The 13545-nt window shown below is 40.0% G+C and overlaps 1 protein-coding gene across 1 annotated transcript in view; it reads left to right on the top strand.

Moving 5' to 3' along the window:
• ippk (inositol-pentakisphosphate 2-kinase) overlaps positions 1-13545 on the top strand; it is a 76291-nt gene that overhangs the window by 49791 nt on the left and 12955 nt on the right. Inside the window, exons 9-10 of the mRNA XM_033037270.1 lie at positions 6727-7006; positions 8073-8223. Coding sequence (XP_032893161.1) covers positions 6727-7006; positions 8073-8223 — 431 coding nt within the window. The remainder of the gene's footprint in view (positions 1-6726; positions 7007-8072; positions 8224-13545) is intronic.

Raw genomic sequence — 13545 nt, 5'->3', positions numbered from 1 at the left:
AATCCCCCTAGCAATAAAGGCCAAAACTCCATTGGCCTTCCTGATTGCTTGCTGCACCTGCATACTAACTTTTAGTGATTCATGTACTAATACCCCTAGATCCCTTTGCGTTGCATTACAACGCAGCTCCTCCTCATTTAGAAAATAACTTGCCCTATCATTTTTTTTCCCAAAGTGAATGACTTCACATTTATTAGTATTAAATTTCATCTGCCAAGTTGTTGCCCACTCACCTAGCTTATCTATATCCTTTTGCAGACTCTTCCTATCCTCCTCATCCCCTACTTTTCCTCCCATTTTTGTATCGTCCGCAAATTTTGATATATTACACTTGGTTCCCTCCTCCAAATCATTTATATAAATTGTGAACAACTGGGGTCCCAGCACCGACCCTTGCGGAACCCCACTAGTTACCGGTTGCCATCCCGAGTATGAACCATTTATCCCCACTCTCTGCTTCCTATTTGTTAGCCAATCCTCTACCCATGCTAATATATTACCCCCAATCCCATAATTTTTTATTTTTAGCAATAGTCTCTTATGTGGCACCTTGTCAAAAGCCTTTTGGAAGTCCAAGTATACCACATCCACCGGTTCCCCTTTATCCACCCGGGTTGTTACTTCCTCAAAGAATTCGAGCAGATTCGTTAAACAGGACTTCCCCTTCACAAAACCATGCTGGTTCTGTCCGATGAAGTCATGTTTATCCAAGTGCCCCGTTAGTGTTTCTTTAATAATTGTCTCTAACATTTTACCCACCACCGATGTTAGACTAACCGGTCTATAGTTACCCGCCTTCTGTTTACTTCCTTTTTTAAATTATCACCAATGCATCCACAATCCCCACCGCTATCTCCCTCAAGACCCTTGGATGTAATCCATCAGGCCCAGGGGATTTATCCTCCTTCAGTCTCATTAATTTCCCTAATACCACCTCCTTGGTGATCTTAATAGTATTTAACTCCTCCATTCCTACCGCCCCCTGTTTATCCAGCGTTGGAATATTTCTTGTGTCTTCTATGGTGAAGACTGATACAAAATACTCGTTTAATGCCTTTGCCATTTCCATGTTCCCCACCAACAACTCTCCAGTCTCACCCTCCAATGGACCAACGTTCAATGTAGTAGAATGTGAACAAGAGCTCTATTTCTTTCCACAATCAACCACTTGATGTGCCTTATTGTTGGAGGTTGGTGAACAGTACACATCAGTTGCCATTTTTCATTGTTTCACCATGACTTTTACCTTTTCCTTTTACCATCTGGACGCCCGCAGCGATGGCTGCGGAGGGTTGAGGTCCCGACCACGGGGGGGAAATGGAGGAGGACTGGCCAATTTCTGTGCCTTCCACCACAATGATTAATGCTGTGGTGGATGTTTGTGTTGATTTTTTATTGTGTTTGTGTGTTCTTTATCATTGTACCGCTGCTGACAAATTCATTTCATTTGCACTTTATGTGCAATGTGACGAATAAAACTGATTGTATTGTATTGTAACTTGTCAGTGTTAGGTAAGTAAGATTAATTCCTCCTAGTGAAGACATTAGACTTCTGCAATCATTCATTTGCATATCTTTTGTAGTATATCTTGTTTCTTTATGCAACACCATTAAATAGGAAGAACTTTGCTCCTTTATTCAAATTCAACTGTAGCCTGATTCAGAACTTTTTCATTGGCCATCTGAAACTGTCTTGCTCACATTTAAAAGGAATGTCGACAAAGCTATCGACATTGTGTTTTACCATACGCAGGCAGACCGTGGGAAATTATTTTAATTGATAAGTGCAATGGCTAGATCTGATTCAAATTAATCTCTTATTTCTTGTGAAATTAATGAGCTAGAATTTACAGCAACTGAATAAAACTTTTAGACGTTCACTTGTCTAAGATTTTGCACAGCAAATTGATGTGAATTTGACATCAGAATACTTTTGTAAGGCATGTGTATAGCAAAACTCGGAAAATAAAATTTAGAATATTAACTTCAATGTCATAGAGACATTCTGCACAGAAACAAGCCCTTGGGTCCAACAGGACCCTGCTGGCCAAGATGCCTACCTGAGCTAATCCTATTTAGCATATTCCTCTCAACCGTGCCTATCCATGAACCTGTCCAAGTGCCTTTTCAATGTTATCGCACCTGCCTTCACCACTTGCTAATGCAGGTCTTTCCATATACCTATTGTCCTCTGTGGAAGAACTTGCCCCTCAGGCCCCCATTAAACCTTTCCCCATCGCCTTACACCAATGTGCTTTAGTTTTGAACTTCCCTATCTTGGGTAAAAGACTGACCATCTGCTTTATCCTATGTTCCTAATGATCATATAATACCATGAATTGTAAAAAATCTTGGCCTGCTTTGCTCTAGGGATGACATTCCAGTCTTAGTTTAGTTTAGACATATAGTAATGGGGCCTTTGGCCCACCAAATCCATGTTGGCCATTGATCACCCATCAGTCTAGTTTTGTTATCCCACTTTCTTATCCACTCCCTACACATTAGGGGCAATTTACAGAGGCCAATTGAACAACAGACCCATATGACTTTGGGATGTGGGAGAAACTGGAGCACCATGATGAAATCCATGTGATCATCGGGTGAACCTGCAAACTCCCCATAGACAGCACCTGAGGTCAGGTTGGTAGCTGCTCCTCTGGTGCTGTGAAGCAGCATCTCTACCAGCTGTGCCACAGTGCTTGCCCAATCAAGTCGCTCCTTGTAACTCGAGCCCTCCAGTCCGCAATGTCCTTTTTATTTTTCTGCATCCTCAAGCTTAATCATGTCCTTCTTGTAGTGTGGCAACCAGAACTGCATTCAATACTCTTGAGTGCTGACTTACTAACTTCTTGTATAACTATAATATGACATCCCAACACTTGTACTCGGTCCCCTGTCCGATGAAGGCAAACATGCCCCAGGCTGCCTTCACCACCCTGTCTGTGTTGCCATTTTCAGGGAGCTAAGTAGGTAACCCCATGTCTTTCTGTGCTGCAATATTCACCATGGCCTTGCCATTCTTGGTGTATATCACATTGAACTACATTCTCCACTAAATTGTGAAGATATGACACAACAGGGGACCCAGCACTAATTCCTGCAACACATTGCTGGTCACAGGCCTCCAAACTGAGAAACATCCTTCCACTACCTGCTTCCACCAAGCTGTTTTTGTGTCCAAACGGCTAGCTCAGCCTGAATCCATATGTGTTCTCATTTTCTAATCCTCTGCACCAGCCTACCATGCAGAACCCTATCAAAAGCAATAAAAGTATATGTGGATAACTACTGCAATCCTGCCCTGATCAATTGTTTTGATCACCTCTTCAAAAAAATTCAAATTCTTGAGGCACTATTTCTCAGGCACAAAGCCATGCCTACTATCTCTAATCGGTCCATGCCTTTCAAAATCCAGTTAGATCCTATATCTTGGCATTCCCTTCAATAACTTTGTCACCACTGATTTTGGGCGCACTGGCCTTTAGTTCTCTGGCTTGCCTTCGCCGCCCTTAAAGTTCAATAGGGGTTACAAGAGATTGGATTAAGTGAGAGGTAAATATAAGTTCACAAGTTTTTAAACATTTCCAACCATTAAATACTGTATTGAATGAATTACTCTCCACATGTATCATGGTCTATGTAACACTTGACACCAGCATATCCTTTGGCGTACTTCCTTATTTCTTTTGAGAAGTGTTTATCTCTTTGCATTCCCCACAACTTATGTACATGGTTCGGCAGCAAAATGGTTGTGTGATTATGTGACTAAGAATCATAGAACTTAACAACAGTCCATTACAATACAATACAATATAGTTTATTTGTCACATTGCACATAAAGTGCAAGTGAAATGGATATGTCAGCAGCAGTACAATGATAAAGAACACACACAATAACACAATAACAATTTAACATAAACATCCACCACAGCATTCATCACTGGTGGAAGGCACACAATTTGGCCAGTCCTCCTCCATTTTCCCCCGTGGTCGGGACCTCAACCCTCCGCAGCCGTTGCTGCGGGCGTCCAGATGGTAAAAGGACAAGGTACAAGTCCAGGTAAGTCCAGGATCGGCTCTTCCCCACCGGAGACCGCGGCTTTAAGTTGGTGTAGGCCGCAGGCCGGCGGTCAAGATTTAAAGTTTAAAGTTTGCGCCGCAGCCAGAAGCACCACAGACCGCAGGGCCGGCGGTCGAAGCTCCCCTCCAGGGGTGATGGTAAGTCGCAACAGCGCCCGCGATAGAAGTTGGCCGCGGGCCGGCCGTGATGGCTTCTTCTTCCCCCAGGTCCCCCATGAGGGATCCTGGGCTGTAGACACCGCGCCAGCTGGAGCTGTGCAGACCGCGCGCGGCTTCAGGCTGCCGGCTGCCCCGGGCCAGCGAAACGGAGCGCTCCCCTCCAGCGAGGGCTCACCCGCTCCACGCCGAGAGTCCACGCTGCGCCCGCCGCTGAAGCCCCGGGCGAGTCTCCGGGAAAGGCCGCGCCGATCCTTGCTGTTAGGCCACGGGGGAGGGGAGGCGACCTGGAAAAAGTCGCCTCTCCATGGAGGAGGCGGCCAAAACGGTTTCCCCCTCACCCCCCACACCACCACCCACACAAAACACACAAAGAAACATTAAAAACATACTTTAAAACATATTAAAAAAGTTGAAAAAACTAACGCGCTGCTGACAGGGCTGCTGCCATTGCAGCGCCCCCACCAATAGTAGGGGTCTATCAGCTTGAAAGAGAATATCTGCAAGTTTCATTACTGAAATTCCTCCTTATCTAGAGTGGATATGGATTAGTAGAAATCGCTTGTGGAAAAACTTGTTTTAGCTACAGAAACAGAAAATGTTGGAATGCATTTGGTATTCACCAATTCAAATTTCATAGCACACAAGACGAAGTGGGACCCTTTGGGTCACTGTCACACGGGAGGCCTGGTCCGCCAACGCAACGGTTCCCCAACGCAATATTCCACCACTCACCCATAGCCCCCATGGAGGCCTGGTCCCCCAACGCAACCCGTTCCCCTTTCTCCAACACAACCTGTTCCCCCAACGCAATATTTCAGCACTCACCCATAGCCGACAACTGTGCAGGGGCTGCTCATTTCGCCATATTCAGCCTCCCTCATTTTTAAACCAAAAAAAATGCATTTGCACTTGCTAGCTAGCAGAAGTCAGTGTACTTGAATAGCTACAATGTTGCGGGCAGGGCTAAGCGCAGGGAATAAGCGAAAGAAAGTTGTTTTCCCCCCCAGGTTTTTAGAGATTTGTGAACATTTTTATAAATAACTAGAGAAATAACGCATGATATTTTCAGATAAGGCGATTCTTGACCTCACGGCGTAAATCTCTATCGGAATATGTAAAATGTCACCGTTAGCGTGTCGTGTTTTACACACACACACACACACCCACACCCACACCCACACCCACACACCACACACCACACACCACACACACACCCCCCTCACCACCCCCATTGATATTATATTAATATTATTAATTCACTCATTTACCCCATGCCCTGCTCTATCCACTCATGCATAGCCCCCAACTCGCAGGCGCGGCTAGAGAGGGATGGGGATGGAGCGAGAAGGGCAGAGGCACACAGAAGGAGATGGAGGCGCAGAGAGGGGCACACAGAGGCAGGGGAGCTTGCTGCCTTTTGGACTGGGGTTTCCGGGTGTCCCTGCCTTTTGCAGCTGGGGTTTCTCATTTGCGGCGTCTTTTGTGCGGGCGGCCCTGCTGCTGCAAGTGGGCGGACGGTCAAAAGTAGCGGAGGGCAGGCCGATCGTGGCTTCCGCGAGGGGAAGCCCACCCACCCGCTTGACAGATGATCGGGCGGGGGAGACAGAGGAGGTCGTCCCCCGTGACGGCCAGAGATCGCCAGGTGGGATCGGGATTACCAGCGAGGAAAAGGCGTCACGATTCCCCAAGTCCCTGTGATCGACGGAGGAATCACAGGTCTCCATAGAACGGCATCTCTCAGAGGGAGTAATGGCCGCCATGGCCACCTTCCCATCGCGCTGCCTCGCACCCGCGCGGCGATAACGACCGCTGCCGCCATGTTCCACAACTTCAAGGAGCCCAGCGGACCTGCGCAGCAGTTTAAAAACGCTAAGTGACAAATTTAAAGAAGTGAAAGTTAAGAAGCCAAGAAGACATAACGGGTCACTCGCAGCGCGAGCAGACGCAGGCAGGCAGATCCATTGTGACGTCATCAGCGAGACCATCTAGTTTATTTTCTAAGTTATTTGAGATTTGTGAACATTTTCATAAATAATTTGAGAAATAATGCATGAAATTTTCAGATAAGGTGACTTTTGACATGGCGTAAATCATATCGGAATATGTAAAAATGTCATCATCGGCACGTCGTGTTTTCGAGGAGATGTGAATCGCACACAAACATCACACAAATAAATACACATCCAAGATAGAAGTATAGAGATAGATAGATAAATTGAAGTACGCATTTATATAATAATGTAACATGGCATGCACAAAATAAGAAATCATCCATAAACGAGTTGGCATTTAATGCTTAGTAATAATGCAATGTTTGAAATATTTTAATGTTTTACCCTTATTTTAATGGCTGTTGAAATATTAACCTCCATAGAGGCATTATTTGGCTTTTTAATTTGCATTGTAATTTTTCACTTTTATTTCTTCTCATCTTCTTCCCTCAACAAAATCCCTCCATGTCTGCGTATATTTATGACTAACGTGAAGAATGGAGAGTTGATATTTGGCTGTAAGGATGACCAGGACTGCTTGATGGATCTGAATGAACTTGCGAATCATTTGAAAGCATACTTCTTCCCTGCTAATGGTATGGTCAGTGGACCACAGTGTACCCGAACTGTTCTCACAGAGCTCATTCACGTGATAACAATGGCTTTGTTGAGCAATGCAGGCACCCTCAGGACATGTGATATGAAGAGAACACGTATTTCACAGGAAATAAGGCACTGTGAGGCAAGTCACTTTCGCAAGGATGTTTTGAGAAATAGTAAGTTTTCATCTCAATAACCTTGCCCTTCTCATTCTTTTGTTTGGCTGCATCCTTTAGATCTTGACAATGTGTGGCATAACCTTGTAAATCAATTTTTATAGAACCATGTGTGGACCTTTAGATTGGATCAGACAGCGGAAATTGTGCACACTGTCATATTTGCAAATCCCAGATACTGTGTCCTCATAATATGTTTAATTAGGCAATAAATGTTGCCATAGGAGATATCACCATCTACCTCGAAACATATTTTTGTGTGAATTTGGCCAACTATATTTAATCATTTGGAAATACTGTTAAGATACTGTTAAGATCATTTGGAAAATCGTTAAGATACTCTATTTGTGGCACATGTGATATGATTAATGTTTGCTATTTCCAAAGAAGTATCAAGCTGGCCAATTGTACTTGATTACCACCATGTTAAATCAATAGGCCAACCCACATTGTATGTTGCTGTATTTAGGCCTACATAACTAACTCTTCTACCTTGTGGTCAGGGCTCCCACCATGCTGTTGGATCTGGAGTTGCAGGACTTGTGTTCAGCTATGATGAATGCATAATACTTCCAAGTCAGGGTGTTGGTACTTGGAGGGGCCCCTTCGGGAGATGGTGTTTCTTTTGCTGCTATCAAAGTAACTACTTTATTCTAGTTTTGTCATAGAGGAATACTTTGTTTTATACAGTCAGGTTGTATTCTTTCTCTCAACACTACAGTGGCACTAGCCATGAACCATATTTATGATGGTGATACATTATTTCTTGTCTCCTATCGCTTTGAAATGGCTAAGCACACCATTTTATCAGTAATTCTCCCTAAGAGACCAAGGTTAGTTGGGCAGTCCAGAGTTATTTCCTACAAAGTTTTGGTCAGAGTATCATCACCAATGGCTCCTTTCCTGCCCTGCCACTTTTACCTTCAGACTTCGGGCTTCATGATACTTTTCACATCTGCTTAAATGGGATCATCTTCTACATGTATTACAAATTGATTTTGGTTTTTCTATTGTAAATTTATTCTAGTAATACATTTGGGGGAAAAAAAATGTCATATGCTTCCAGATATCCATGCAGTGGAGAATTCTGGCTTGCCGAAGGGCTGTGTTCTTTCTCGGATCCTTCAAGTGCAGATGCTTGATATGATGGACATAGATGGAATTTATCCTTTATATCTGAGAGTTCAGCAGCACTTAGAAGAATTTACAAAAGACAGGTCAGTTGGAATTATGTGATTGTAATTGTAGGGGTTTGTGGAAAAGAATGGGGTTGTTCTTTTTGTGACTATTTATTTCTGAAGTAGTAATAACATTTCACATCATTCTCTTGCACTGGCTGTAGGCAGTTATCCCCTGTTGATAGAATACCTGTCATTCAATGCATATCTAATTTTACATAATCAATGTGCAGTACTTTATAAGCATCAGTGTTTGGATACATCTGAATTACCTAAGCCTTTCCTTGCAACAGGTACAAATCAATTTGAAGTTAGAATCCTTTCTCATTATCTGTATAATTAAATATGAAGTTGTGGTGTTCCATATCACTTTGAAATATTTTAAGGAGTAAAATCCCTGCATAATCGGGGGTGAAAGATCTGTTCTCATGCTGCACTGTTCTATGTTTAAATGGTTATAGAAAATCACAGGATATTTTTTATCTAGAATGCAGTATTTTCCACTTGGCACCAATATCTGACTTCTGATGCCGTTTTATTGTGTTCAAATAAGACAGCTTTGCGACAGAGAATGAAAGATACTATTAGCAAGTTTTGAAAATGAGTTCATCGTTAGCATTTGTCGACTGGTAAATTTAACAGTTAGCTCCTTTGCAATCTTTAGTTACCTGTATGTCTTTTACTGACCACCCGAGGGTGCTATAGGACTAACACTGGAAGAAACTCATTCTCTGAAATTAGATGTTGCTGGCAAGAGCAGCATTTATTTCATATCTTTAGTTCAAACTTTTAAGTTGATAATAACATGCCAACAGTTATATTGTTGCTATTTGCCAATTAATTAATTAATATTGAGGTTATATCAAAGAGATTGAAGTTTTGTCCAGGCACCACGAAGGTTATGGTCTGCTAACATTCCCAGTAATGAGGCTTAGCATAAAGCATGAAAAATAGAGAGTTAAGTAATTTCAAAACACAATCCTTTCATGTGACTAAGTTCCTTTACTTTATTCCATATTTCTGCCAACATTGTGTTTAACCAAGAACTGTGGAATAGTTCAGTCCAGAAATATTGTAAATCCAAACTTTTGATACTCCTTATTTTGGTCAGAAAGGTGCAGTAGCCTTTTTAGTGAAAATCATCACAACTCTTACGAAAAATGAACTTACTTTTAAGTATTTATATCCATTATAAGAATCAGATTGTTCTACTGCTAGCTGTTAATGATTTTCTGTCCTGCATCCGGCAAGGATTCTGTCTCACTTCCCAGTTCTTCAGTCTCCTCCATATCTGCTCTTCGAAATGTTCGAGATGTCTTCCATTTTCCTTAACTGCAATTTTCTTCCACCAGAGTTAACAAACCTTGACCACATCTCATCTATTCCTCGCACCTCTTTTTAAGCAGTTAGTTTAGAACTCCTAGGTTCAAGCCTTCCACCCCACTAGCCTTATAGAAACATAGAAAATTGGTGCAGGGGGAGGCCATTTGGCCCTTCGAGCCAGCACGACCATTCATTGTGATCATGGCTGATCGTCCCCTATCAATAACCCGTGCCTGTCTTCTCCCCATATCTCTTGACTCCACTAGCCCCTAGAGCTCTATCTAACTCTCTTAAATCCATCCAGTGACTTGGCCTCCACTTCCCTCTGTGGCAGGGAATTCCATAAATTCACAACTCTCTGAGTGAAAAAGTTTTTTTCTCCCCATAGTCTTAATGACCTCCTCTTTATTCTAAGACTGTGCCCCCCTGGTTCTGGACTCGCCCAACATTGGGAACATTTTTCCTGCATCTAGCTTTTCCAGTCCTTTTATAATTTTATATGTTTCTTTAAGATCCCCACTCAATATCATAATATCATAATCTCAGACCATGCTCCACTAACATTTATGATTAAACTAAACGGAATGGTAGAGACACAGCCACAATGGAGACTTAATCCCCAAATCTTAAAAGAAAAGGTATGTAATGAATACCTCGTAAAACAGATTAATATGTTTTTTGAGGCTAATGATAGCCCTGAAATCTCTGCTTCCCTTCTTTGGGAAACATTTAAAGCATTTGTGCGAGGAGCATTAATCTCTTCTCAATCATTTCTTAACAAAGAGAATAGGGCCAAACAACAGAAATTGGAAATGGAAATAAGGCAATTAGACATAGAAAATGCAGCAGCACCATCCATGATAAAACACAATAAAATTGCAGTACTGAAATATAAATTGAACAAGATATACTCAGACCAAGTTATAAAACTATCAACATACAAAACAATTACATTTTGAATTTGGTGATAAACCACAAAAACTATTAGCGCGACAACTTCGTAAACTGGACGGGGAAAAAATAATTTACAAAATTAGAACAGACAAGGGAGAAACACTAACACTGCCTAAAGATATTAATGATATATTTTTACAATACTATCAAAAATTGTACTCATCTAATATGACAGAACAATCAGCAGGAATGGAAACATTTCTACAGAAATGTAAGCTTGTGGGTTTAGATCAGAAAGAGAGAATCACTAGGTGCTGAAATTACGATAAAAGACATCGAAGTCAATTAAATCCTTAAAAAATGGAAAGGCTGCAGGTCCTGATGGTCTAAGTTCTGAATTTTATAAAAAAATTTATGATCTGGTTTTTCCACGCCTACAGACACTGTACAAATATGCTTACACTCAACAGAAACTCCCAGAAACTCTAAATGAATCTACAATCATACTCATACCAAAAACGGATAAGGATCTTGAAGACCCAGGTTCATACAGAGCAATAGCCCTTTTAAATACTGATCAGAAAATACTAACTAAAATTCTATCTCATAGATTGAGCTTAGTGATTAACAAATTAATACACCCCGACCAAACAGGTTTTATTCCAAAACATTCATTTTATAATCTGAGAAGACTATTCAATATTATATACTCCAATAGAATTCCTAATGCAGATCTAGCAATTATTTCGTTAGATGCTGAAAAAGCATTTGACCAGGTTGAATGGCCATATTTATTTTCGGTGATGGAAAAATTTCAATTGGGAGAGAAGTACTGTACATGGGTTAAATTGTTATACTTTAATCCAACAGCTAGAATATTAACAAACCAAATGTTATCAACTAAATTTAACCTCTCTAGAGGTTGTAGACAAGGATGTTCACTATCCCCACTATTATTTGCTCTTGCAATCGAACCCTTAGCAGAAAGCGTTAGAACCCATACAGGAATATACGGATATAACACTAGAGAAACAAGGAATAACATTTCCTTATATGCAGATGATGTACTAATATATATTACAAAGTTAGAAACTAGTATTCCAAATTATTAAATTTAATAACTCAATTTGGTCAGTTCTCAGGATATAGAATTAATTGGAATAAAAGTGAAATCATGCCAATAACAAAACTCAATCTACATACATTACAACAATCAATCCCCTTTTAAAATAGTTAAAGATAAATTTAAATACTTAGGAATCTCTTTATTTAAACTAAATTTTCCACCCTTACTGAATAAACTACACAAGAATATTCAATACTGGAAAACACTTCCCATTTCAATGCTTGGTAGAATTAATGCTATAAAAATGATCATCTTACCGCAACTACTGTACCTATTTCAATTAATCCCGATATATATCCCAAAAACTTTTTTCAAAAAAGTCGACTCCATTGTTACAAGTTTTATCTGGGATTATAAGAATCATAGAATAAGTAAAAAACATTTATGTAAGTCAAAGATAAATGGAGGTTTGGCTTTGCCAAATTTCTTGTTTTATTTTTGGGCAGTCCATATTAAAAACATGAATTTCTGGCTGGAAGAAATGGATCAACAACCAGATTGGTTAAGGATGGAAAAGGAAGACTGTTTACCTTTTGAAATTGGACCGATCATATTTGCTACCACAAAACTGCACAAAAAAACCTATAAGGAGAACCCCATAATACATAGTGGAATTCGAATTTGGAAACAATTAAAAAAAGTTTTAAAATTGAATAATATACCACTATGCCTTCCCATTGTAAATAATCCCTTATTCAAACCATCCTTTTTGGATAAGGGTTTCACACAATGGAAAAATTATGGAATTAAAAAGATTGGACATCTTTATGGGAAAGGCACTTTTCTTTCATTTCAGGAGTTACAACAGAATCATGGACTGCACTCAAATAATTTCTTCAGATATCTACAAATTAGAGATTATGTTAAATCTAACACACAAGTATACAGGACTAGGGAACCAGAAATCCTTGATGAATGTTTGAACAAGCATCCTAACACTGAAAAATTAATAGCTTATATTTATAACACCCTCCTAAACAACGAGGTACCACCGACGGAACCATATAGACACACATGGGAAAATGAATTAGGTCATCCTATAACGAAAGATTTGTGGGACGAAAGTTTACAACATATACATCAATGTTCGTAAAATGCCAGACATGCTTTAATACAATTTAAAGTCTTACATAGATTACACTACTCTAAAATAAAACTAAATAGAATCTTCCCACAAATCTCTCCTATTTGTGATAAATGTCAACATCTAGATGCTAATTTAACACATACGTTTGCAAATTGTATAAAAATTAAACACTTCTGGACTGATATTTTTGAAATAATTTCAGAAGTTATTAATACAAAACTGGATCCAAACTCAAAATTAATAATACTTGGAATATCAGAGCAAAGTTTAACACTCACAACAAGCCAAAGAAATTTCCTCGACTGCAGTATAATAACCGGGAAAAAATTAATATTAAAATTTTGGAAAGGCCCTACGACCCCCACAATTAAAATGTGGATTGTGGAAATGTCGGAGACCCTATATCTAGAAAGAATTAGACTTGTCTTAATGGACAAACAAGAACTTTCTGATAAAATATGGGCTCCATTCATTAATTATCTGACGGGATAGATTGGCCCGGCACGAAAACCCAACTGAAACTTGAACTCAGGATTAGATGAAAAGTCATACTTTATAATCTACGAACCTATCCCCAATGACGTATTATAAGTAATCCATTCCACCTTTTTTGTTTTTTTTGATATTTGTAACTTTTCTCTCTCTCTTTTTCCATATAAAAAAAACACTAGAAGTAGAAGTAATCGACAATTGAAAATTTTAATAATGTATGATTGATGTATATGAACAGTTTTTTTACTATAATATGCAACTATACTTTATAATATGTCTACTTCTAATAAAAATATTATTTAAAAAAAAAAAGAATATAAAAAAAAATAAAAAAATCCCCACTCATACTTCTAAACTCCAGTGAATACAAGCCTAGTCTTTTCAATCTTTCCTCATATGACAGTCCCGACATCCCAGGGATCAATCTCGTGAACCTACG

The sequence above is a fragment of the Amblyraja radiata genome, chromosome 18, assembly GCF_010909765.2.
Source record: "Amblyraja radiata isolate CabotCenter1 chromosome 18, sAmbRad1.1.pri, whole genome shotgun sequence".
Classification (NCBI taxonomy): Eukaryota; Metazoa; Chordata; class Chondrichthyes; order Rajiformes; family Rajidae; genus Amblyraja; species Amblyraja radiata.
Note: the sequence above shows the minus strand (reverse complement) of the source record. Positions and strands in the feature narration are given on the sequence as shown.